Raw genomic sequence first — 27,727 nt, forward strand, 5'->3', positions numbered from 1 at the left:
GGTCAGGGAGTCCAGAACTAGAGGGCATAGGTTTAGGGTGAGAGGTGAAAGATATAAAAGAGACCTAAGGGGCTACTTTTTCACACAGAGGGTGGTACGTGTATGGAATGAGCTGCCAGAGGATGTGGTGGAGGCTGGCACAATTGCAACATTTAAGAAGCATTTGGATGGGTATATGAATAGGAAGGGTTTGGAGGGATATGGGCTGGGTGCTGGCAGGTGGGACTAGATTGGGTTGGGATATCTGGTCGGCATGGATGGGTTGGACCGAAGGGTCTGTTTCTATGCTGTACATCTCTATGACTTATGACTAAGTACATAGATGCTTGATTGGCAAGGGATGAAATGTTCCCAGAGAAGACAGAAATTTGGAATAATCAGATCAGGTCTCAAAGGGCCAACTCCTATTCCTGCTTTGAATTCCTATGTTTGTAACTGATTCTCTCTGGACCCTGAATTCAGATCGATAATGGTTGCAGAATCATTTTGTTCACCCTTTTTCACTTCATTACAAAATACTGAGACTCCCATTCCTGTGTATAATTTAAAACTATAAAAATATCCATGAACTCTGATGTTAGTGCTCTGGTTTAGGCATTTTTATTCTTTGATTTCACCAAGAATTTTTTTTTTAAGCTGTCTCATTCTTTTCTTCCTTACAGCTCTTGTCAAAAGTTTGTTTTTAAATCTTTGCTCTGCAGATGCAGGCTTTTTGGAATTACATGTTGGATGAAATTGACTGACTTTGTCACATGCATGATGTTTGCAGTTCAGATAGGATAGTTTCCCTACTGAAGTGGGGGCATTGTAAAATGGCATATGGGGCCTGTTCAGAATGCTATTTTGGCTATTGCCATGATGTACTTTCAATTTAGCACAAAATACACTGAATGGCTTTTTTCAAAGTATTTCTCTCTCCCCAAACAAATACCCAATTTTGTTTTGGCACTTTCCATGCTTAATTGGTAGCATACCTTGGTCAAAAACAGATGTCTACAAATGAAGGAAGACTGGCAATTTCTTCCAAGACAAACTGACAATTATGCTGCCACTTATTACCTTTAACATTGCAAACTCAATTGTCAGCTAAGTAGTAAAATTTGTGAATGAACAAATCGTCCACACCAGGTCTCTGCAGTTGCTGATTAAATTTAGTTTGCTCAAATATTGTTTCAATGAATTAAAATACGAGGCAAAGGCTCCAGTGATTTCCTTTGAGAAGGTGTTTCCTCATTCATCCCGGCCAGCTAGTACACCATTTGTGATGTTCACAAAAATATACAGCAAAGTACTGACTTGATCCTTCTTAGTCTGAGAGCTATCGAGAGTCACAGAGATTTTACAACACAGAAAAGGCTGCATAGTCTTCAAACATCCATCAATTCTAATTCTATTTTCTCGCACTTGATTGGTATCCTTTATGCTATGGCATTTCAAATGTTCATCTAAATAGTTCTTAAATGTCTTGAGGATTCCCATCTCTACCATGCTTGTAAACAGTGAGTTCCAGGTACCCACAAACATCTGGGTGAAAATATGTTGCCTAAAATACCCTCTAAACCTCCTGCTCCTTATTTTAAAACGGTGTCCCTTTTGTAGCGATTGTAATGAAGTCAGCCGGGTGAACTTCATAGAATGAGGTCCCTGATTGCACCAGGTTAACAGCCCTAAACAGGGAGCCCTGGCTGACAGATATAAAACGAGTGTCAGAGGTTCTATTCAGTCTGACAGTTAGCTCTGAGGAAGCTGGACCATTGTCAAGTACTATGCACATGGTGACGAGATTTATGGAGATATTTCAGTGGTGATGAGAGAAATTAATACACTCCTGAAGAAATTCACTCATAACAGTTGTCTTTGAGTTGGGGTAAGTATTTCTGGCATCATGCCATTGTTTCATCTCGATAGCTGCTGCCAATCCTGCTGAGTTTTTCCAATTTCAATTTTTGTTCCTGATTCCCAGCATCTGCAGCATTTTTTTGTTTAAGATTTTCTAGATGTTGACTTAAAAAGCTCTCCTAGACACATTTTGAGAATTCCATGAGAATGCCCCTAGGACCCTTTTTGCACTATGGAAGCCTCTGTACGAATTTTGCAACCTTTTCCTGTGGTGGCCTGCTCCATTGTCAACAAAATGCCAGCAGCTCTATAAAATGGCCTATAAGCCAGGCCCCAAATATGCAAATCAGCTGCATGCCTCTATGGAATAGGCAGCCATTCAGCATTGCAATTTGCTGCTAGAAAACATTCCGGCAGAAGAAAAGCATCAGGGAACAATTCTTCAAATATGATAAAAAAGGAAAAGGAGCAATAACAGGGGTATGGTGAGAAGAGATAATTTGAGATGGAGAAGGCAGGCGGAATACACCCAGCAAGAACAGTTTAGCTAAGTAACCTACTTACATGTTGTGAATTTAACGTAATATGTTACTATCAATGACAGACCTGTTTTTAGGATTTTTCCTTTACTTGTGTAGTACTATGATAGTCTATCCTTTTTTCAACATGCATTTTTACACATGAATTTGTGAGATTAAATTAAATCTAGCTTGTGATTTAATCAAAGCCAGCAAAATAATATGGAACTGAACTTTGTAGCATAGTACATTGAGGTAAAACAACATTCTCAAATATTTCAGTTTACATTATAATAAGTTACTGATGATAAGGATTTTTCTGTTCAACCTATAGTTTGCAGTGCACTCAATTTGGCAGTGCAGAAAACTATCACTGTTGTCTGCTCAAAATATAATGAATATTAAATATTTACAAAATGTAACTTGGACCAAAGTTATAATAATCAAAATCATTTAATTCCTATATCAGTTACTACTTTAAATTAGCATGGCTTTCTGCATTTGCTTGTCTGTTTCAAATTAAAATCAACCATACAATTTAAATATTAATAGAACAGTAATCTATAAACTGCCCAGCTTTATGCAAATATGGTCCGCAAATTATCATTGTTGATATTAGAAACATAGTGCTGATAATTATGTGCAACTAAACTCCATTAGGATATTTCTAGGCTCCCAGGGTTCTGTAGCATCATCTACAACAGCTTCATGTCCTTTCTTAAAAAAAATTGCTTTGAAACAATGATTAACAATCGTAATTTTAAACAATGTCATGTTCCAAAAACTCAACACAGCAGCCAGTGTATCTAGGTTAGGATCCTAGCCACTTTTATTTTGCAATGCCATAAGGACTGGTACAGGGTCCACTGCTCTTTGAACCTATATAAATGACTTGGATATGAACATAGGAGATATGGTTAGTAAGCTTTACAGAAGACACCAAAATTGGTAGTGTACTCCACAGAGAAGAAGGTTACCTCAGAGTACAACAGCTCCATGATCAGATGGGCCAATGGCCGAACAGTGGCAGATGGAGTTTAATTTAGATAAACGTGAGGTGCTGCATTTTGGCAAGGCAAATGAGGGCAGGACTTATACACTTAATGGGAAGGTCCAGAGGAGTGTTATAGAACAAAGAAACCCTTGAGTACAGGTTCGTAGTTCCTTAAAAATGGAATCACGGGTAAACAAGATAGTGAAGAAGGTGTTTGGTATACTTGCCTTTATTGGTCAGTGCATCGAGTATAGAAATTGGGAAGTCATGTTGCCACTATACATGACATTGGTTAGATCACTTTTGGAAGATTGTGTTCAATTCTGGTCTCCATGCTATCGGAAAAATGTTGTGAAACTCGAAATTGTTCAGAAAAGATTTACAAGGATATTGCTAGGATTGGAGAGTTTGACGTACAGGGAGAGGCTGACTAGGCTGGAGCTGTTTTCCCTAGAGCATTGGAGGCTGAGGGGTGACCTTACAGAGGTTTATAAAATCATGAGAGGCATGGATAGGATGAATAGACAAGATATTGTCTCCAGGGTAGGAGAGTCCAAAACTAGAAGGCATAGGTTTAAGGTGAAAGGGGAAAGATTTAAAAGGGATTTAAGAGGCAAATTTTTCATGCAGAGGGTGGTGTGTATATGGAATGAGCTGCCAGAGGAAGTATTGGAGGTTAGTACAATTATAACATTACAAAGGCATCTAGATGGGTATATGAATAGGATAGGTTTACAGGGATATGGGCTAAATACTGGCAAATGGGACTAGATTAATTTAGGATATCTGGTTGGCATGGACGAGTTTGACGGAAGGGTCTGTTCCCATGCTGTACAACAAATCTATGTTGGATTTACCACAGGCTATAAAATCTACAAACTAATTGTATGTCAACCAGATCTTGGTGGATAAACCAAGAATTTTGGAACTGAATAATTCAGCAGTCGTTTAACTGGACAGGCTATTCCTAAACTCAAAATTCTGCTAAAATTCCCGAAACTAGAGATGATATTTCTGGACTGTTAATTGTTTTCTCAAGAGTATCCTCCTCTATCCAGATCTTTGCTGTTGACTTATTTTAACACAGAGTGCTACGAGCCCAGCTGATATTATTACTGGGCAAAATCCTATACTGAAATCTGGCTTGATAGATTGGTTTCATTTTGGATTTTGACAGGGTATTCTCTCACTGAAACACAAGCAGATTTTGTTTCAATGATAAAGCAGAAACTGATTTCACACAAGATGAAAACAAAATAGAATAAATCAAAACTACTGAGACACAACAGAAGTTTAAACATTTTCAAACAAATGGTAAAATATAATCCTACTACTCCAAAAATGAATCTTCACAGATCCCAAAAGCATTCCTATACAGTACTGCAACAAGAGAAGAATCCCTTTCTCTAATACTTCAATAGGTTTAACTGTGAGTCAAAAAGTATGACGCTGGCAAAGCATAGCCGGTCAGGCAGCAGAGGAGCAGGAGAGTTGGCGGTTTGAGCATAAGCTCTTCATCAGGATTTCCTGAAGTGTCGACTCCCTTCATCCTTGGCTGCTGCCTGACCGACTGTGCTTTTCCAGCGCCACACTTTTTGACTCTGATCTCCAGCATCTGCAGTCCTCAGTTTCTCCTTAATTTAACTGTGACTTCAACTTTCAGTCTAAGAGGTCTCATAGCCATCTCCAATAGCTTGTGGTTTCTGGTGAGCAGGTCACATTGTTTTTTTTTAAACAAGCATCTATATCCCAATTTGCAAGAAGGCCAGCTGCTGGATGGGTACATATTAATTCTTGATGGAACATATGGCAATTATCCTGGTAAATGTTTAGATTTATTTTCAATTCTTAGGGGTTAATTGCTAGGGTTAGATCAAGTAATGTGCATTCAATTATGAAATGACTAATTAGAGACTGAAGTTCATAGTTCATATTTTCTTACAGTTTAAAATTCATCTAGGAGATGAGTGCAGATAGCTGTTTCTTTTTGTTTTGTTGCGATCCGCTGTTCAATAGTGGTCCCAAGGAAAATTAACGGGATCACGGTTGTCATGTCACTGGCCCTAGTGTACTGGAATGGAATGCTAGTATTAGCAACGTTAACCATGAAATTATCAGATCGACATAAAAACCCATCTGGGCCACTGGCATCTTTCAGAGATGGATACCTGTGACCAAAAAGTAGAGGTATCAATTGTATGTAAGGAAGACAGCAAATAGGAAATGCAGTTAAATGGCATAAAGAAAAGGACAATGGTGTTTAAACTGGTTAAAACAATGTTAAGAAGTGTGAGGGAAGTAGTTTTCAATGTCTCACATTATGAACTCTGAAGACAAATGACATGAACAGATATGACAACAACCAAAAACACTTAACTTTTTAATACTTGTATTTGTTTATTTGTTCAATAAATTTCAAAAATAAATTAAAAAGTGAACTATATTCACTAGAAACTATCAAGTACATTTTAAACAGCCAACACAAAGATTCATCTTACAGATTTAAAGGCAGTCCCCAACAGCACACACGGTATTAATCTCAACCACAGTTTTACTCTCCAATATTTCCAGGTATACTTTCAATTCTTTCATTTTTATTCGATTCAGTTGTCAGGTTGCTTCTGACAGTAGTGTTACTGTTTCCCAACTTCCTTGGTTACAATGTGCAGCAAAATACACACACTTCCAGATCTCATTAAACTCTTCTCCCAGAATCAGTCTTTTTGGTCTTTTCCATTTTTCTGTTATTTCATTCCTTAGCTTTTTCCCACTCAGTTCAGTTTCATAAAATTCCTCAACTGTTCTCCTTTTCCTAAAACACCTAAGCATCTGTTGTGCTCCCAAACTCAGCTCCTTATTAGCTTCTGTTTCTTTGGCAACTGAAGACCACCAGATTTCTCAGACATTTAATGTCACAGCGAGGAAAACCAGTCCAAACAGAAAATGCCTGAGAAACTCATCAGGTCTGGCAGCATCTACGGAAAGAGAATCAAAGTTTACATTTCTAGTCTGATAATGGTTCTTTGGTTGCTGAGTCTCTTCAACATTTTCTGCTTTTTAGTTCAGACTTGCAGAATTTATAGTATTTTACTTTTAAAAGAAACCCGTTCTCCAGAAACTCAGCTTTGGACTCTGTTTCAGTTAAGAACAGACCCCAAATTAAAAATACAAGCTTTGAAGCCATTTCATCTCATTTATTATTTTGCAGAAGTAACAATGCTGAACTACAAAGCTACAGATGGGGGTGGGGGGGTGAAATCAAAGCTGTTAAATTCAGAGTGCTCTGCAATCACTGCTACTTGCAGCATGAATTCCATCTAATCAAAAAATATATCAAGAGACAGAACCATGAACACCTCAAAAGATGGCAAAGAATGTCTGAAACCAAGTTTATGTTTAGTCTCCAAGGTAATCACAGAATGAAATTACTTGTCCAAAAAACTTTTAACTATTGAAACATGAGTGAATGAGGAATGGCAGCAAGTGGTGTGATTACTGCATGCTGTAGTAAATGATCTCACAAAGAATTGTACTGTTGTGAGAAACAAAGCTCACACATTTCAACAATTGCAGTCTGAGACAAAATCTGAATCAGTAGTGTCCTTTATTTTACACTTGTAAGAGGGTGTGATATCCAGAGACATACACACCCTCAATTCAATTAATACACAACATTTATATAATTTGGTCTCTTTTGTTTTACATTGCTCCTCCCCTGTTTACATCTTCCACTTCCCTAAGACCGGCACCCATTACTCCTGTTTATCTCTTGCCTTATCCGGCCTTGTCTGTGACAAAATGCTTATTTCTGGCCTCACAAGGCCGTTTGACCTCATCCCGCTATAGGTCATTGATAGGCATATTCTTTCTTCATCATTATCTACCCCCTCCATCTGTGCCTTCCCCTTCCATACTGATCCTTATGACCCTTTTAATTGGGGTTTGTTCCTGTGTCTCTGTAAAAGTGGGAAACAGATGTTTATACCTACTGTTTGTACAGGCGTATCTAGCTTAACTTCATCCCCTCATATCATCTTATCTATTCGCCCATAATATCTACCATTGTTTTGCTGTCACGTTTCATTCTTGCATACAATTTTAGCTAATACAAAAACAATTATGTATTTCCTCCACATAGTTTCCATTCTTGTTGACTCAGCTCTTGGCTAAAACAATTACACACTGGTGTGAGTTCATTTACTTTGTAAATGGAATTGCAGAAGTAACACTATTTTTCCCACATCCCCACACTGTCTTATTGCTGGTATGGTTTAACTAAAAGAAATCATGCATGTTGGTGTGATTACATTTCTGTCAATTTACGTTAATAATCTGTTATTCCTGCACTCTGAACATCTTTTTCATATTGTACATGATGAAAGTTCTGGAAAAGGCTCCCTGTGGGGAAGAAAAATCAACTAATCGCCTTAGTTATAATGGATTATGTCAGAATAAAAAATAATGTCAACATGTGTAATTTGATTCCTCTAATTTCCTACAGGAAATAAAGTAAACAAATGTTAAGAATACAATGGCCAGGGGCATAATTTGATAAAGGCAACTGTGGATACAATAAAATGTAATAATCAACTAAGTAATAAAGGTTAGAAAATTACATTTATTGGCCTAGATCTTCTATGGGGGGCCATCATCATGATTGCCATTTTGTCCATCGCAGCATAGGTTGCAAGGAGTAGTCAAAAGGTTGGGGAGGGTTAGGAGTCTGAGTTAATTGGTGGATCAGTTGTGCAGGAATTTTCTGCCTAATATTTCCAGCGTAACAATTCAGGGACGTAAATCAGAATTGTCTGTCTCCCCAATACTCACTAAAAATTACAGATTTTTGTGGAGGGTTCCAGGAGCAGAAGTACCCATCCGGCGTTCAAACTTTCTGGTCAGTTCCGTGCTACGGAATTAAACGTGCGGGGAGTGTCGTAGTCAATCAGGCAGTTTGTTCTCATCTGTTCGAGGTCGCGGGTGCGTTTATGATCAGAGATAATTGGTGATTTCGGTACGCATCGTGAATCATCTCAGTTGTTCCGGAGATTAGAATAACTCAAATCTAATACTTTAAAATAAATCAGCAGTGGGGCAAGGTGAGTTTACTGGAGGATCTAAAATTGCTATGTTTTCACAGAAGGTAATCCAAGATACTGAAAATTGACTCCAATCCCTGTGTACACTTGTCATTTCCCTTTCACACAAGCTCTCCACAGTAAAAAGAAGTTTCAAAAAAGAATAATTGCTACAAATGATACCTCTACTTCTCTCTCCATAGATACTGACAGACCTGCTGAGGTTCTCCAGTATATTAATTTTCATAAGTTCCGAATTGCGCAGATCCCATTAAAGTCACATATTCAATTAGAAATTTGATGTTTTTTTTCCCTTTAACACAAAGTTAAGGTAGGCAATGCCATTTTATAAGCACCTAATTTCGTTACCAGGACATGTCGCTGTGGCCTTCACTACTCCTGAGCTCATCACACCTGCCGCCTCCTACAAGTGACAACAAGCCGCCGATTGAAAGCGACGCCCCCCGCACGTGAAGGGGCGGGGCCGGGGCCAGCCTATCCACTCACGCAAAAGGACGCCCCACCAATCACAGGACAGAGTGACAATCGGCCCGTCAACGGCGGTCATTTTACGACAGTAATACTGATGTACGGCACAGTTCGCGAACGGTTGTGTTGGTCACGTGTGTTTTTCAGTTGGGATGCAACGACTAATCGGTAAAGGATGTTAGCACGTAGCTAATGTTTATATTTCTCGATTAAAAATGGTAAGTTGTTGAATGGTTTAAATCTGAAAGGCTGTCTCTCTTTAGAGAAGCAGATTACACACTCAGTGCAAAGACCTGAGTGCTTTTAAAACAGCTTCAGATTTGCAATCATCTTGTGCTTTTCACGATACTTGTACGAGCAGATTCATTAGCGACCCATTTATAATTGAGGCTAGCGGGGCGATGTGACTGAGCCATGAGGGACATAGCCAAGATCTTTTTCCTAAGATGGGAGAGTCCAAAACTGGAGGGCATAGCTTTAAGGTAAGAGAGGAAAGAGTTAAAAAGGGCCTGGGGGTTAACTACCACACGTAGAGTGTGGTGCGTGTACGGAATGAGTTGCCAGAGTAAGTGGTGGAAGTTGGTACAACTAAACACTTAAAAGGAATCTGGATGGGTTTATGAATAGGAAGGCTTTAGAGCAATGTGGGCCAAATGTTGGCACATGGGACTTGAGTCAGATTAGGATGTTTGGTGAGAGTAGATGTATTGGACTGACAGGTCTATTTCTGTGTTGTATGATTTGAAGTCTGGCATGCAACATTTATGAAATAAAACAAAACTTTGGATTCTGGAGATCTGAAACAAAAATTGTTGGAGAAATTCAGCAGATCTAACAGCATCTGTGGGAAGAAAGCAGAGTTAATGTTTTAAGTCCATTTGAGAACAGAAGTGAGTCAAACAGTCAGGGCAGGCAGGGACAAGGTAGGACTAATAAATTAAATTGCATTTATTTCAATGCAAGGGGCCTAACAGGGAAGGCAGATGAACTCGGGGCATGGTTAGGGACATGGGACTAGGATATCATAGCAATTACAGAAACACAGCTCAGGGATGGGCAGGACTGGCAGCTTAATGTTCCAGGATACAAATGCTACAGGAAGGAGAGAAAGGGAGGCAAGAGAGGAAGGGGAGTGGCATTTTTGATATGGGACAGCATTACAGCTGTGCTGAGAGGATATTCCTGGAAATACATCCAGGGAAGTTATTTGGGTGGAACTAGGAAATAAGAAAGGAATGATCATCTTATTGGGATTGTATTATAGACCCAGTAATAGTTAGAGGGAAATTGAGAAACAAACTTGTAAGGAGATCTCAGCTATCTGTAAGAATAATAGGGTGGTTATGGCAGGGGATTTTAATTTTCCAAACAAAGACTGGGACTGCCATAGTGTTAAGGGTTTAGTTGGAGAGGAATTTGTTTAGTGCGTACAAGACAATTTTCTGATTCAGTAAGTGGATGTACCTACTAGAGGAGGTGCAAAACTTGACCTACTCTTGAGAAATAAGTCAGGGCAGGTGAGTGAGGTGTCAGTGGGGGAGCACTTTGGGGCCGGTGACCATAATTCTATTAGATTTAAAATAATGATGGAAAAGGATAGACCGGATCTAAAAGTTGAAGTTCTAAATTGGAGAAAGGCTAATTTTGACGGTATTAGGCAAGAACTTTCAAAAGCTGATTGGGGGCAGCTGTTCGTAGGTAAAGGGACAGCTGGAAAATGGGAAGCCTTCAGAAATGAGATAACAAGCATCCAGTGAAAGTATATTCCTGTCAGGGTGAAAGGAAAGGCTGTTAGGTATAGGGAATGCTGGATGACTAAAGAAATTGAGGGTTTGGTTAACTAAAAGAAGGAGGCATATGTAAGGTATAGGCAGACAGGATAGATCAAGTGAATCCTTAGAGTATAAAGGAAGTAGGAGTATACTTAAGAGGGAAATCAGGAGGGCAAAAAGCAGACATGAGATAGCTTTGGCAAATAGAATTAAGGAGAATCCAAAGGGTTTTTACAAATACATTAAGGACAAAAGGGTAATGTGGGAGATAATAGGGCCCCTCAAAGATCAGCAAAGGTGGCCTTTGTGTGGAGCTGCAGAAAATGGGGGAGATACTAAGAGTATTTTGCATCAGTATTTGCTGTGGAAAAGGATATGGACGATATAGACTGTAGAGAAATAGATGATGACATCTTGCAAAATGTCCAGATTACAGAGGAGGAAGTGCTGGATGTCTTGAAATGGTTAAAGGCGGATAAATCCCCAGGACCTGATCATGTGTACCCGAGAACTCTGTGGGAAGCTAGAGAAGTGATTGCTGGGCCTCTTGCTGAGATATTTGTATCATTGATAGTCACAGGTGAGATGCTGGAAGACTGGAGGATGGCAAACGTGGTGTCACTGTTTAAGAAGGGTGGTAAGGACAAGCCAGGGAACTATAGACCAGTGAGCGGGACCTCGGTGGTGGGCAAGTTGTTGGAGGGAATCGTTGGGATAGGATGTACATGTATTTGGAAAGGCAAGGACTGATCAGGGATGGTCAGCATAGCTTTGTGCATGGGAAATCATGTCTCTCAAACTTGATTGAGTTTTTTGAAGTAGTAACAAAGAGGATTGATGAGGGCAGAGTGGTAGATGTGATCTATATGGACTTCAGTAAGGTGTTCGACAAGGTTCCCTATGGGAGATTGATTAGGTGGTGGAGGGTTGTTTTTCAGACTGGAGGCCTGTGAACAGTGGAGTGCCACAAGGATTGGTGCTGGATTGTGTACTTTTGTCATTTACATAAATGATTTGGATGCGAGCATAAGAGGTACAGTTAGTAAGTTTGCAGATGACTCGAAAATAGGAGGTTTAGTGGACAGCGAAGAGGGTTACCTCAGATTACAACAGAATCTGGACCAGATGGGCCAATGGGCTGAGAAGTGGCAGATGGAGTTTAATTCGGATAAATGCGAGGTGCTGCATTTTGGAAAAGCAAATCTTAGCAGGACCTACACACTTAATGGTAAGGTCCTAGGGAGTGTTGCTGAACAAAGAGACCTTGGAGTGCAGGTTCATAGCTCCTTGAAAGTGGAGTCGCAGGTAGACAGCTAGTGAAGGCGGCGTTTGGTATGCTTTCCTTTATTGGTCAGAGTATTGAGTACAGGAGTTGGGAGGTCGTGTTGCGGCTGTACAGGACATTGGTTAGGTCACTGTTGGAATATTGCATGCAATTCTGGTCTCCTTCCTATCGGAAAGATGTTATGAAACTTGAAAAGGTTCAGAAAAGATTTACAAGGATGTTGGCAGGGTTGGAGGATTTGAGCTATAGGGAGAGGCTGAACAGGCTGGGGTTGTTTTCTCTAGAGCGTCAGAGGCTGAGGGGTGACCTTATAGAGGTTTACAAAATTGAGGGGCATGGATATGGTAAATAGGCAAAGTCTTTTCCCTGGGGCCGGGGAGTCCAGAACTAGAGGGCATAGGTTTAGGGTGAGAGGGGAAAGATATGAGACCTAATAGGCAACCTTTTCACACAGAGAGTGGTACGTATATGGAATGAGCTGCCAGAGGAAGTGGTGGAGGCTGGTACAATTGCAACATTGAAGATGCATTTGGATGGGTATATGAATAGGAAGGGTTTGGAGGGATATGGGCTGAGTGCTGGCAGTTGGGACTAGATTGGGTTGGGATATCTGGTCGGCATGGATGGGTTGGACTGAAATATCTGTTTCCATGCTGTACATCTTTTACTCTATGACTCTTCATCAGAATTGATAGTTAGTAATAAGTGGTATTTTTGCTGAAGTTGATGTGGGAAGGTAAGGGATAGGTGGAGATGGAGCCTAGAAAGACATGGAAGGGGTAGGTAAACACGATTAGATAGCTGGCCAGGACATAGCTTTTAATCACTTATATTGCTTGAGTTAGAAAATGAGTTAGCTTTGCTGAATGCAATCAGTATAATGTGCCTAGGAGTACAATGGAATGGATGATTGCTAAAAGCAACATGTACTAACCAGACTAGATGTGGGGTGGCTGAAAAGGGTGGAATAAGGGAGGAGCTGCCAGGGGATGATGAAATTAGGCTTTAAAGTTATTGAATTTGGTGTTGAGCTCCAGGAACTGCGGGGTCCCCAAGTGGAAAATGAGACATTGCTTTTTGAGCTTGTGCTGTGGCTGGCTGGAATGCTGTGGCAGGCTGGAATGCTGTGGCAAGCTGGAATGCTGTGGCAAACCTGTGAAAGGAAAGTTGCAGTGCAAATGTGGCTGTGTTGAAATGAAAGGCAATGAAGTTTGGGATTACTTTTGCAGGTGTTCTGCAAAGTTGTCACCCAGCCTGTATTTTGTCTCTGCAACACAGAGCACGTTGAGAACATCAAATACAGTAGACTAAATTGAGTGAAGTCCAAGTAAATCACTGCTTCACCCAGAAGGTGTGTCTGGAGCCTTGGATGATGGGGAGATAAAGGGGCAGATATTACACCTTCTGCAATTGAGTGTGGAAGGAAGGTGCAGTGGGAGTGTGTAGAAATGTTGGGAATGGAGGAGGAGTGTGCCAGAGGGAATGTGGACAAGGGAGGGGAATATGAATCCCTGATGTTAGAGTAGTGGTAAGATTAACAATTACTATCTTTTTTATAGTGTTTATTTTAAAATGCAATTTTATTGGTTTTCAATTTGAAAAGCAGAATTGAGTTCAAACAGCACTAAAAGTGATTTGAAACAAAACCAGTACTGGGGAAACTCTGGTCTAGTAGCATCTGTAAAGAGAAATTGAGTTAATGTTTTGTTAACTGTGGTCAATCCTACCAGTACAGTCCAGGAAACTTAAAATTGCATCAAGTAGATTGGTAAGAATGAGTTAAGGATTACAGATGAATATGCTGCTGCTGATATTCTGATACCCATAAGTTATACCCATCCAAGCAGATCAGAATTTAAATATAACACTTTTTCAGGAAAGAAGGGAGAGTCAAGATGAGATTATAGGGCAATGAGCATGATGTCATTTATTAGGAAAATGCTAGGATCGACTACTATAGAAAAATTAAAAGTGAAAAATAATTCAAAGGATCAGATGAAGTCTGCACGGTTTTACAAATAGGTAGTTATTTTTGAGCAGTGTTTTTGAGGATATAACTAGTAAATAGAGGAATTCATAAATGTCATTGGATTTCCAAAGAGTGTTTAGTATACTTCACTAAAGGCAAAATCTCGGAGTTGGGAGTAATAGTAGCACAGTTGAAAGATTGGATAATGGACAGAAAATAGAAAGTAGGGATAAATGAGTAGTTTATGTTGGTAGATTGATTAAAGTGCTGCAATAATCAGCTGTTTATAGTCTAGATTAATGACTTTGGCAAAGAGACCAAGAATAAAATTCCAAATTTGCTGCTGATGCAATAACTAAATGGGAATATAAGCTGTGAAGGCAGGGGGGAAGGGAGGGAGAAGACACAAAGGCAGCTGAAGAGAGACAGGTTTGAGGGCAACGTGGTGACAGATGAAGGTTTATGGGGAAAGGAAGAAAAGTGATATTCTTCATTTGTGTATGAATTTTAAAACAAGACAGACTTTTTGTTTTGAAAAGGTGTTAAACTTTTTCCAGTTTTTGAGGTTCAGGAGAACTTGGACATACGTGCACAAATATCTCAAAGTTAGTATGCATCTAATTAAGAAGCGGAACAGTTGTTCAGCCAATATTGCAAAGGGATTTTCTTTCTTTCATGCGATTATGGCCATTACTGCCTAGTCCAGCATTTACTGCCAATTCCTAATTTTCCTGAAGAAGATGGTGGCCAGCTGTGTCATTGAACAGCTCCAGGCCTTGGTGTGAGAGGACACAGCTGTGCTTTTGGGAAAAGAGTTCAATGATTTTTATCCAGTGACAGTGAAGAAACATCAATATCATTTGAAGTCAGATGGTGTGCACTTTGAAGGGGCACTTGCAGATGGTGTGTTCAGAAACATTCACAACTCCACACGCAGCAAGCCTTGGACCGGCCTGGGCTGATTATTACTTCTATCAGCCTAGGCCTGAATACTATCCAAGTGTTGCTGCATTTGGAGTTGTGAATGTTTCTGACTACTATACAATCACTCGGACTCCATAAAATCAGAGGCAAAGTAATTTTATGAAGAAGCTGAAGATGTTTGGGCTGAGGATACTATTCTGATGAACTTCTGCAAAGTTGTCTTGGAGCTGAAATGATTGGCCCTTGAACAACAACTATTTTCCTTTGTGCTAGGCATGGCTTCAACTTTGAAGAGATTACCCTGATTCCCATTGACTGTCATTTTCCTAGGACTCTTTGATGCCATTGTCAAATACTGTCTTGATCAAAGGCAATCACACTCTCCTCTGCTATACTAGCATGTAAGAGTATGGAACTCCTATATAATTGTATAGGGTTTTGCTAAAATTATTCTTGGAGTACTGTACTCTGTATTGCCACATCCAATGAAAAGTACACTTACATGTAGGCAATAATGATGGTTCACTGGATTGGTTCCTGCAATGCGATGCTTACTCTTTGTGGTTTAAAAGAATGAGAAGTGATCTCATCAAAAGACAAAGTTTTGAAGGAGCTTGACAGGGTGGTCAGTGACAGTTTGTATTGGCTGGTGAATCTAGACACAGCCACATCCTATGAACAAAATATTATTCCGCCCCTTGTCTTATTTATTAAGGTCATGGCTGAGCTGATTTTATTCTCAACACTGCTTTCCAAGCTACCCTGTATACCCTTGTTTGTTATAAAATATTCATTGGCTATGCTTCCCCTGAATTCTGAGAAACAGTGCAAAGACTTGTGACCTTCAGAAATAAATTCTCATCATTCTTATTTCTTACCCCTTCAAAACTAGGGGACAGAGTTTAAAAATAGTATCTTCCCTCCTCAACAGATATCCTTTCAGCATCCACCTTGTCAAGACCCCTCAATGTTTCTTTCAGTAACATCACCTCTTGTTAGAAAAAAATTCCACTGGATGTAGGGCCAGCCAGTTCAACCTTTCCTTGTACCCCATTCCATAATTGGTTGAGTGAACCTTCTCTCACATTTTCATCCTTTTATGAAGACCAAAACTGCATACAGCACTCTAAATGTGTCTTCTCTGAATACAGTGTACAAAAACATAACTACTTTTACATTCCATTCTCCTAGCAATAAATGTCAACATTCCATTAGGTTCACAATCACTTGTATTTGGTCATCCCATTCAATACTACACACCCCCTGAATTTATACAATCAAATCACACAATTCCCTCATTCCATCAAACTCCTTTTCAGATCTTTTAAATCTATAAGTATAAATGTATAGAGCAAATACAAATTCACAAGATAGTCCCTTGTGTTCTTTGCCCATTAAAGTTCAAAGCACTCTTTCCTGTGTATGTCCTACATTTCTTAATCTCTTTTCTTGTAAAACAATCATAGCTGACTGCTGCTATCCACCCATTTCAGTTTGAAAATTCCTCCATTCTCCAGCAGCTGTTTTAAAACTGCAATATTGATCCTCCATCTGTGTTCATTCACATTTTACATATGTTATCCCATACTGACTTATCAATGTGATGAGTATTGCTGCTAAATTTATTTATAGAATTTCTTCCAAGGTTTATGTTCCTGACATCTCCCAATGATTGAAGTTTCAAAACTATGGTTTATTTCAAATGTTTTGTTTGCCCAAATAATATCTTACACCTTGGAACTTTAATGCTGGTGCACAACTATTTCAGCCAATTCAGCTGGCAAATTAATCTTCACAACTGCCCCCACTTCAGTTTTAAAAGCTGCTTTTTTTTGAGATCCTACCTTGCTAAGTGACACTTGATCTGTTCCATCTGATTTCCAGTCCAAAATAAAAATCACCTGAAATCTGACTTCCGATTTGAATTTTGATTTAAGTTCACTTATGACAACGTTTTCAAATTCAATGCTCCCACCCCACAAAAAAATTATTGAAAGCTTGCCCACATGCTATCAGTATGACATGGCAGGGTCTGCGTTTAACTGAAGGCAGGGCAGACCTTACTGAGAAGTATCAAATTTGAGGCATCATTTCGGCCATTGCATGTTTAACTTCAAGGATGGGACAGTACCTCTTGGAGGACAAAGCAGCATTTCCCTCTCGTGATGATGTTGCTGCAAAAATGAAGCTTTAATATCAATTGATCTATACTCCAAAACATTTGTTATTAACAGAGCCAAGAAAACTTTCACACTTGCTTTTTCTGTTCCTGTTGAATCTATCATATATCTTGGTCCCCCATTTTCTTCTTCAAAACCTCATCCTACAATGCTTGCTTTCACCTTTAAATCCCTCTCCCATAAGAAACTAAATCTCCTTGATTTCAATTACCTTTATATCTTCAGGCTTAATAAATTCATTGAGACTTGAGTTTTAAAAATGTCTTTCTACCTGAATGTAGTGGCCTCAAATACTGAGTATGAAGACCTCATTGTAGCATTTTCCCAAGTTAAAGCTTGATCAGTTTTTACTGGTGGAACTTTAGGATTCCTACCAAAAACTGATCTGAATGAAGTATAACCAGCTGTAACACATTCTTTGCACATATAGTCCATGTTAGTCTGCTGAATTTTTATGAACCATTTTATCTGTTACTTAATGGTTTCTTTTGCACACTTGATTGCTAAAAGGTTTTCTGCTGCCATATTCATACACATCTCTAAATTCATCAATAAGAAATCCCCTTGACGGCCAGTGGTCCAGATTCAGTTCCTATCACCATTTCCATCAATTTATCAATAATTATTTTATCCTTGCATTGTATTATTGTATCTGACAAAATCTGGTTTGCCAAGTTTACAAAATGAAAATGTCTTTATCACATGACTTTAGGTGCACAGCAACTCTCTCATTGAACTCTTAAGGGCAGATTTGTTGGCTGCGAGGCATTCTTTAGTTTTTTAAAACAAATATCACACGTCATTTATAAGTTTATCATACTGTCCATCCATTATTCTTGCATCCTTTACTAAATGTTTTAACTCTTGAGGATGGAAGGGCAAATTACCTATCTGATTTCAACATAAAGAAATTGTTGTCTAAATTTCTATCAATAACATTTAATAAAAAGGTTGTTACAATAAAACTCTCCTGATTTTGTGAAAATGCACTTTACACACTTTTCAATAAATGGCTTTGTCATTTTCCATATCCAGTTTCAAATGTGCTTTTTTTGAGTCTTGATAGCATTTTAACCAGATTATCCACACACTGGACATGCATTCAATAGCTAAAACTGCACAATTAAATGACCTTGGCACTAATACATTCTTCACTGGGTGAAAGTACTTTTGAGCAATATAGGGCCCTGTCTTTGATCTGTACCTTCAACTTCCATTTAAGACTTACTTTCAAATATGAGGATTTAGGATTGTTCATGCCACAATGGTACTTTGACTTACACCTAAAGCATTGACCACACCCTAAGTAGTTCCAGAGTTCAGTCTTATTGCAAATCCCAACTTCTCTTTGCTCCTCAAAATTATCAGTAGTCTGTTTTCATTTCTATTAGTTGTAGTTTTATGTTGTCACCTGTCACCTGTATCTAGATGGTTTCACAAATTTATTAATCTGACCTCCATCTTCTGTTTTATCACTGACTTCCCCCTTTGGACTACGAATGCTACTGGAAAAGAATGCTTTCCTGAGAATTTTAGACTCCAGTATTTGTTGTAACAGTGTATGTTTATCCACAAATTTAACTCTTGTAAAAACTAGAAATAAAGTCAGTTAATTTTTAATTTTGGCATAGTCCAACAACTTAAATGCCAGCACAGATGAGTTTCCAAATGAAATTTCTGCATCTTTAATATGGTCTATTGTATGTCAGCATGTACTCTTTTTCATGGTATTATTCTCAGTCTTTCTAAATTTGTCAATCTCATTACATCTTGTAAACAGTTAATAAATCACTTTTTGATTAAACTTAAATCAATGAAAGTTAATAATCTGTCCAAACCTTTGTATGTGTTTAAATGATCAGTCTTCAATTCTGGGGGGAAAAAATACTTCGCTTCTTATTCTGCTTCAGTATTATAATAAAATTACTATGGTCAGACTTTGTTACCTATTTGTTTGTTTTTTAAAAGTAGTAATTTGTGTCCACATCACCACTTCATCCTTTCACTGGTCATAGGGCTCATAGTTTGAAAAAAACAGGAATGGGTAAACATACCGCAATTTGTCAAATTTTGACTTCACCATCCTCTGCTACCAATATTACATACCAGAAGATAACATTTAAACAGTTCAAATCCACACTTGGAGAACCTTTTTGCAATTCATGTCACTCTCACCTCACTGATTACCAGCTTCTCACACTTATATAGCCAATTATACCCAATTGACCCTTAATATATCCATCACCTGTTCCTCATTCTTTAGACCACATTAAGTGATAACAGTACCAACCCAGTTTGGTGATGGGTGTTGATTTAAAATTTATCAACGTCCAATGTGTATTTTTATCATCTCGTGACCCTTTACTTTCAAGTGATTATGGATGTGAAGGAGTACTGATTTGTCAGCTGAGAGAAGTCATTATGTGGCAATCAAATAAGTTTATTTGTTCTCTGTTGATCCTGTGCCTCAAGACTCAATTATATCAGGAATTAATGTTGAGAATTCTTTCCTCACTCCCTTTTTACTGTATACCACTCTGCTGCATCCTTCTAGTTTGCCTCACCAGCCATTGGAATAGGATATACTCCGGAATGTTAATGGAGGAATCTGGGCATTAACTAACAGTTATGAACCCACTTTATTGATTGGTCTGAGACTGCTGTCCCAATTTTGACATGTCTGCAAATATTAGTGAGAATGCCCAGTTGACTCTGTAGAGGCTGTGTGTGTCTGGGTCACTACTAGATGGTCCAGTGATTCTATTTGTCTTAGATTTGCAAGCTAGGTTATGTCTATCAAAACAAGCAGGAGGCTGGAACGGTTAGACCTGAAACCTTGACTTCTCCAATGTCTGATGCTGCCTGGTTTGCTGTGTTCTTTAGACTGTGTCTACTTTGCAAACCTATCAAGACTTTCAAAGGCATTTAGAAGCCAACCACATTCTTGTGAATCTGGAATCATGTATAGAACAGACCAGACAAGGACACCAGTTAACTAAATGTTGTTTTGACAGTCAGGGAGTTTCATAGCCATTGTTATTTTTATTCCACATTTACGTACTTAAATTTAAACTCCTCACCTGATGTTTGGACCTTCAGGTCTATACATTGGAGTTCATAAATTTATAACGAACAAGTACAGAAAATAATCCACACACCTTATGAATCTTGTTTTTTTTTATATGTGGAGGACTAAAAAGGGATTTGGTAGCAATTTTGTTTCTGGTAAATGAAGCCCTGGTTAAATTATATCTGAATTCTGTCAGCAATTCTGGGCACCATACCTGAAGAATATTTTGGTCTTGAGTGCAGTACAAATTACCAGAGTAATACTTGTATTCCTTGGGTTAATATAGGAGAACTTACTAAACAGTTACATTCTCTGAAATTTAAAAGATAAGGAGCGACTTTTGATTGAAGTTTTCAATGGAGTAACATAGGGTAGATAGAGAGAATTTATCTTCGTTCACAAATCTTTCAGGAGTGAAATTCAAAAACAGTTCATGCAAGGGGTCGTGGAAGTTTAGAAACCTCTTTGCCAAATGAAATGAATGCTTCACTAGTTTTGCTTTTTAAAATATAAATTCAAAGTTTGTTTAAAATATATGTAATAACATGCTCTTTTACAACATCCAGGCAACCACTATGATAGCAGTTGGTCTGACAGTTGCTGCTGCAGCATTTGCAGGTTTGTACTGAAATACAACTTAACCTTTCGTAATAGAGCATTTTGTATGCTTGTGTTTTCTTTTTTATTTATGTAACTTGTATGTTTGCAGTTACACACTTTTTTATTCTAAAGCTATGTTGTCAACTGAGCATGAATAGAAATATAAGTCCTGTGTGAATGTGAAGTTGCTATATTTGTGCACTTTACCACTTATTATATATGATGGTTATTCCAAGGCTGCTTGGGATGAAAAGGGAATCAGATGAAACCCAAATCTTAAGTGTTACATTGGCTGGCTAGGTGCAGTTGGAGACAGGGAGGCAGTATGTACAATGCAGTTTTAATTTTTAAGTAAAGAAACATTGAATATTCGTCTCAACATGAAACTTAATTCAGATCTTCAATTCTGACTTTTTTTTTGCTGCGCTAATGGGATTCTGTCTAGTGAGTTATTTCACACCTAAATTCCAAATTATTCAACTCCCACTTGTATAATCACCATAACCAATAGACTGTATTCATTATAAGCAAGATTTAATATGTTATAGCATCTGAGCAAAAGCTGTAATCATGATGAAATTATCCATTAAGCTGTGGGTAGAACGTTATGACCCTCACCTATACTTATCCCTGCTAGCCTGTGCCAGGAATCTTCATCTGGTTGGTGTGACATGTGTAGAGTACCTACACATTTGTTATTCTTACCCACATCTTCTGGATGGTTGAATGCCTTTATAACATCTGTTCAGGTGCCCCCTTAATTTACTTTACATCACAAAGTTTATGGAAACCTGTTTAACCCAAACATGGACTTGGACCTGACTTAACTCATCCAATTACAATGACGACACATACTCATTGGTGCCTACCCAGGCCACATCATTCTTTCGTGACCTCTTGACATTTTTTTATTTAAACATACTCACGAGCTGAAATCATTGTAGCTACAACAATACAAAAGATGTGTAGTTCTGGCCTAATCCTACTCGTGAGAGGCACCCTTTATTCCTTATCACAATTCAATTGAGGTGCCTAGTCTGTTTTCTTGGGAATATAGGCTGTTATCCATGTTCCCCATTATTTTTAAATTATTCTACCCCTACTATACACCTTACACACTCACACGATTCATCCCCCAGTGTGTATTTCTTAGGTAATACAAAAGTGAAATTAGGCACATGTCTATATATTCTTGGGATTACAAAAAAAACTCCAAACAGGTGACATTTCTAGTTAACGCTTATCCTCTTAAGCAGCCAGTGAATATGCTGGAGGACTCCTACATACTTCAAGAGCTAAGGTATACCTTTTATATGTTGTTTTTCTTTTTTAATGTGTTTGTTCTTCCTTCTTAGGCCGCTATGTTGTTAAGGCTATGAAGCATGTGGAACCTGCTTTGAAACAAACTATTCAAAGCCTGCCCAAGTCGGTTAGTTTCTGTTTTCTAGCTTATTGAATGCAAAATTTCATTTTGCAAAGTGTCAATTTTCCTAAGCTGGTTTTTCTTTCGTTAATAATCAATAAGAAATGAGAAATTTTTAAAATAGTTCTCTGTATTTTAAATGGCTTAACATTTTCTTTTCATGCATCAACTATATTTTACAATCATGTTCTTTACTTCTGGGACCAAGGTTAAAATCTAGATCAGATTTTTCTGTACAATCAGAGAAACAAATATGTGTTATTTCAAGTTGCTGCTAAATGCATAGCAGGGAGCTTTTATAAATTTGCACTAAATTATGGCCTTGATCAAAATCTATAAGGATTGCTCTGGGAGCTTCACAAGATTAACAAATTTAAAACCATGGATCTAAGTGCAGGACAGAGGCTAGATACTCTACAGCAAGTGTCTCAATCCCTGAAATCCTCATTGATTCCATCATCTCTTTATCTTAAGCTAGAAAAAAATGGAAACATACATTTAGCTTTTCTCTGGATATTCACAACATCCTTTCACATCAGGGCAATTTTGCTTTTTTTTTCACTTACAGATTGTGGGTGGTTGCTAGCCAGCTAGCCAGCATTTATTATGTTACTAGTTGTCCTTGAGAAGGTGAGCTGCCACCTTGAACCACTGCAGTCCATGCGGTGTAGGCAACCCACATTGCCCTCAGAGGGAATTCCAGGATTTTGATTTGGTGACAGTGAAGGACCAGTGTTATATTTCTAAGTCAGGTACAGTGAGTGGCTTAGGAGGGAACCTGCAGGTGGTGGCTTTCCTAAGTATCTGCTGACCTTGTCCTTCTAGTGACCATGGGCTTAAAGGTGCTGAGTAATGATCTTTGGTGAATTTCTGCCTTGTATCTTTTAAGTAGTAGTAGTAGTAGTAGCTAATATATCCTGGATGATGTTGAGCTTTCATGCTTTTACTGGAGCTGCACCCATCCAGGCAAGTGGGGACCTTTCCACCACATTCCTGACTTGTATCTTGTAGATGGTGGACAGGGTTTGGGGAGTCAGAAAGTGAGCTACTCATCACAATATTCCTAGTCTCTGACCTGCTCTTTTAGCCAATGTATTTATATGGTGAGTCCAATTGAGTTTCTGGTCAGTGGTAATATCCAGGATAGCAACTAACACTATTGAATGTTAGAGAACAGCAGTTAGGTTTTCTCTTATTGGAGATGATTGTTGCCTGGCACTTGAGTGGCACAAATGTTACTTGACATTTTTCAGTCTAACCCTGGATATTGTTCAGATCTTGTTGAATTTAAACATGGACTGCATCAGTATCGAGGCGTTGAATGGTCCTGAACGTTGTGCAATCATCGACCATTCACTTCAAATGTAGAAAAGGTCATTTGAAGCAGCTGAATATGGCTGGGCTTAGGACACAATCCTGAGGAACTCCTGTAGCAATGTCCTGGAGCTGAGATGACTGACCTTCAAAAACCACAACAACCTTAAGTGTCAGGAGTGACTCTCACCAGCAGAGAGTTTTCCCCAGATTGCCATTGATCCCAAATATGCTTGGGGTCATTTGCCACACTCTGTCAATGTTATTTTGACGTCAAGAACTATTGCTTTCACCTTGCCTCGGGAATTCAGCTCTTTTTGTTTGAACCACTGCTGTAATGAGGTCAGGAGTTGTGACCATCGTGGTACCCAAACTGTGTCAGTGAGTGAGTGGACTGTTGCTTAGCAGGAGCTGCCTGATGTCATTAACAGTGTTATCTATTATTATACAATGATCGAGAGTAGATTGAGGGCAGTAAATGGTCAGGTTGGATTTGTGCTCCATTTTGTGTACAAAATATACCTGGGCAATTTTCCAAATTATCAGGTAGTTGTAGCGGTACTGGGATAGCTTGGCTAGGGGAGTAGCAAGTTCTGGAGCACAAGTACTGTGGCAGAATGTTGTCAGGGCCCATTGCCTTTGCAGTGTCGAGTACCTCCAACTATTTCCTGTTAGGTGGAGTGAATCAAATTGGCTGAAGACTGGCATCTATGATGTTAGGACCACTTTCGGCCGCTGAGATGGATTACCCACTTGCCACTTCTGGCTGAAGATTGCTGCAAATGTTTCAGCCTTATCTTTTGCACTAACATGCTAGACTCTTCCATTGTTGAGGATATGAGTTTGTATAGCTGCCACCACCACCAGTGAGTTTGTTTTAATTCATGATTGGAAGTGTTTGATCAGCACCAGACCTGGCACTGGATTTAATATTCACCCCTCTCCCCAAATTTCAGTATAGGGTGCACTGTGATTACAATGTCTATATTCAAACAGCAATGCATAGAACATAGAAGAATACAGCGCAGTACAGGCCCTTGGGCCCTCGATGTTGCGCCGATCCAAGCCCACCTAAACTACACTAACCCACTATCCTCCATATACCTATCCAATGCCCTCTTAAATGCCCATAAAGAGGGAGAGTCCACCACTGTTACTGGCAGGGCATTCCATGAACTAACGACTCACTGAGTGAAGAACCTACCCCTAACACCAGTCCTATATCTACCCCCCCTTAATGGTGGCCCAGGGACAAGCACCAACGCAGACTCACCTCAGATCCCACGAGACTCTACCTTTTGTAGCAGCCTGCCGTAAGATGTGAAGCGATCCAGAAGAGATTACTGACGCAAAGGTGACTACACTTAAATGAAAGTGCTGGGAATGGCAACCGTGATGGAACTCGCAGCCAAGGAAGGTCAACACCTCACAAAATGGTGGCTGAGAGTTCACAAAATGGTGGCCCAGGGACAAGCACCAACGCAGACACAAAACTGCCACTGCTGTGGAAACACATGTCAGGCAGCAGCAAATTGCTGCTGGAAAGAAGCTGTGTGCAGAAACTGCAGCATTAAAAAAGAATATATTAAGCGAGAAGAAGTTTGAGAGGCAACTTAATTGAGATATATAAGATAATCAAAGGGTTAGACAGGGTGGACAGTGATAGCCTTTTTCCTTGGACGGTGATGGCTGGCCTGAGGGGACTTAGCTTTATATTGAGGGGTGATAGGTATAGGACAGATGTCAGAGGTAGTTTCTTCACTCAGAATAGTAGGCGCATGGAACGCACTGCCTGCAACAGTAGTTGAGTCGCCAACTTTAAGGGCATTTAAACGGTCATTGGATAGTCATATGGGCGAAAATAGAATAGTGTCGTTTAGAAGGGCTTCAGATTGGTTCGACAGGTTGGCGCAACATCAAGGGCTGAAGGGCCTCAACTGCGCTGTAATCTTCTATGTTCTATGTCGTAAAAGCACAGCAGGTCAGGCAGCATCCAAGGAGCAGGGGAATCGATGCTCCGAGCATGAGCTCTTCATCAGGAACTAGTAACTACACAAGTCACGTTCAAAAGTGAAATCTACAACTGAGATTCTCTCTAAGACTTTGCCCACAACAGAAGTGAGACTCACCGGCCTATAGTTACTAGGGCTATCCCTACTCCCCTTTTTGAACAAGGGAACCACATTTGCTATCCGCCAGTCTTCTGGGACTACTCCTGTAGACAAAGAGGACATAAAGATCAAGGCCAATGGCTCTGCAATCTCCTCCCTTGCTTCCCAGAGAATGCACTACAGTTACTTCAACGCATCTCACTTCCAGAGCTTTAATGTATTAGAAATATAACAACCATATCTCATGCACCATATAAACTTGGATATGCTGAACATCTTTCATTGTTACTATTAAAATCCTTATACTTGGCTGATCCATACTTGTAATTCTTTCCCTTCTGATAATCAATACATTTGGACTTGTCTGTTTTATCTACCTCAAGAGTCAAACCTACATTTAAAAATTCAAGTTGAAGCATAGTATTACAATGTTGAATTAATCTATGACCTCCACTGAAAAGGTGACCGACCTATTGTATTTGGAGTATATTTCCACACTGCAAGTTCAGAGGTGAACTTTGTGTTAAAACTGCTTTACAACAGCATAAAATCAAATGCCTATTGTTGATTGTTCCACAAATATATTTTGGAATTATTTTGTTGTTGTAGCTTTGGATAGTTTGACTTCTTGGATTCAGTTGCCAGAAATTCTTGGATCTTATTTCAAAAACAGTGTCCCATTCTACAGAGACAATCTTGCAAAAAAAAAACTAATTGTCTTTTCAGGCTTTCAGTGGATACTACAGGGGTGGATTTGAGGCTAAAATGACTAAGAGAGAAGCAGCTCTTATTTTGGGAGTGAGGTAAAACAACATTTTAATTTGCAATAAAAACCTTATATTACACAACTAATAGTCATAACTACATTTTAAACCCACAACTAAAATGATTTCCAAGATGAATAAATGAATTTTTGCTGTGTAAATCCTGGGTCACTGCTCTATATGCTAAATTATACAATAATTCTTAATTATTCAAATTCTCAATGTCTTGGAATCTTAGTGCTCTACACTGGTCCAAATGTGTTCAGTTGAAGTAATAAAATTTCTGTTTACATGTGCACATTGTTTCCTAATGGTTGACCTTGCCAACAATGAAAGATAATCCAATGTGTACATTGAGATTTCTGGCATTTTTTGTTTCTAATGCAATGTTTTAATTAGATCATTTTATAGGAGTAAGTAGACTACTCAATATTTGTTTGATTAATGAGTCAGGTGGTATCGGATAATGGGCCTTTGGTTAATTTTGCATGTTAAACTTTATCCTATGAAAAGTACTTTTGGTTTAAAGTTTCTGTTTAATAGTCCTACAGCTAATAAAGTTAAGATTCGAGAAGCACATAGAAGGATCATGGTGCTCAATCACCCAGACAAAGGTGAGTTCACTTATTCAAAATTGGGTATGCCTATTAAATGCATTGGATTGTAGCTTTCATTTTAAAATGAAAAAAATGGTTTGTTTGACAGGTGGATCTCCTTACCTTGCATCTAAAATCAATGAAGCTAAGGATTTACTGGATTCTCAGAACAAAAAATGATTTTGCATGAAGACAGTTGAACTATCACAGCAGTGAGGATATATTATGGTTTATGGTGTGCTAATAGGCTAATTTAATCATGTAATAAAGAACCTACATTTAAATCCTCTGATATTCAGTAACATTTTTGTACATTGAAGAATGACTTTTAGAATTAGGATTCACTTCATGAAAAAAACAGAGGAATGATCACAAAGTGCTTTTCTCTTCATGTGGGGCCATCCTGAAGGGTGCAGAGTGCAACAAACAGACTGCTTGTTGAAGGGAAATTTTAGAGGAACTGGGGTTTTAGGATCAAATTCTGATTAACAATTCTTTCAAAATAAGAGGCAAGTCCTCAGCATGAAACCTCTAAGAACAATTGGATACAGATGTGAAAACAAGTTAAAAGTGAACCATTCTGTTCTATGCTAAACTTTTCTATGTTCTGTGTTCATTCATATGATCTATCAGTAGAGGAAAGCTATGCTTAATGAAATTGCTTTAGTTATTTCTTGAGGATCCTTTTTGCCCACCAACTTAGTTTCTCTATTAGGCCAAACCTTAATGTCTGTTATAATTTTTCTAAAATGAAAACCAGGCTGTGTTTCCTGCACTCAAAGTGCCTCCAGAAACATTTTCTAA

General features: G+C 38.8%; 1 protein-coding gene and 1 long non-coding RNA gene across 3 annotated transcripts in view; one reads left to right on the plus strand and one right to left on the minus strand.

The window, feature by feature from the left end:
* The window catches only part of LOC122556008, a 93,025-nt gene extending 84,168 nt beyond the window's left edge, over positions 1-8,857 (minus strand). For both annotated transcript variants that reach the window (XR_006313431.1, XR_006313429.1), the window contains exon 1: positions 8,783-8,857. This is a non-coding gene — a long non-coding RNA (uncharacterized LOC122556008). The remainder of the gene's footprint in view (positions 1-8,782) is intronic.
* Positions 8,858-9,015: 158 nt separating this feature from the next.
* On the plus strand, positions 9,016-27,207 carry dnajc19 (DnaJ (Hsp40) homolog, subfamily C, member 19). The gene is made up of 6 exons (XM_043702359.1): positions 9,016-9,133; positions 20,682-20,733; positions 22,071-22,144; positions 26,290-26,366; positions 26,871-26,941; positions 27,033-27,207. Exons 1-6 carry the CDS (start codon positions 9,131-9,133, stop codon positions 27,101-27,103), a joined length of 348 nt encoding a protein of 115 aa, XP_043558294.1. The 5' UTR covers positions 9,016-9,130; the 3' UTR covers positions 27,104-27,207.
* The last annotated feature ends 520 nt before the right edge of the window (positions 27,208-27,727 follow it).

The sequence above is a fragment of the Chiloscyllium plagiosum genome, chromosome 13, assembly GCF_004010195.1.
Source record: "Chiloscyllium plagiosum isolate BGI_BamShark_2017 chromosome 13, ASM401019v2, whole genome shotgun sequence".
In the NCBI taxonomy this organism is placed as follows: domain Eukaryota; kingdom Metazoa; phylum Chordata; class Chondrichthyes; order Orectolobiformes; family Hemiscylliidae; genus Chiloscyllium; species Chiloscyllium plagiosum.

Coding starts and splice junctions, on each gene's coding strand:
- dnajc19 (XM_043702359.1), top strand. Junction 20,734..22,070: donor TGCTGCTGCAGCATTTGCAG/GTTTGTACTGAA, acceptor CTTCCTTCTTAG/GCCGCTATGTTGTTAAGGCT. Junction 22,145..26,289: donor TTCAAAGCCTGCCCAAGTCG/GTTAGTTTCTGT, acceptor TTGTCTTTTCAG/GCTTTCAGTGGATACTACAG.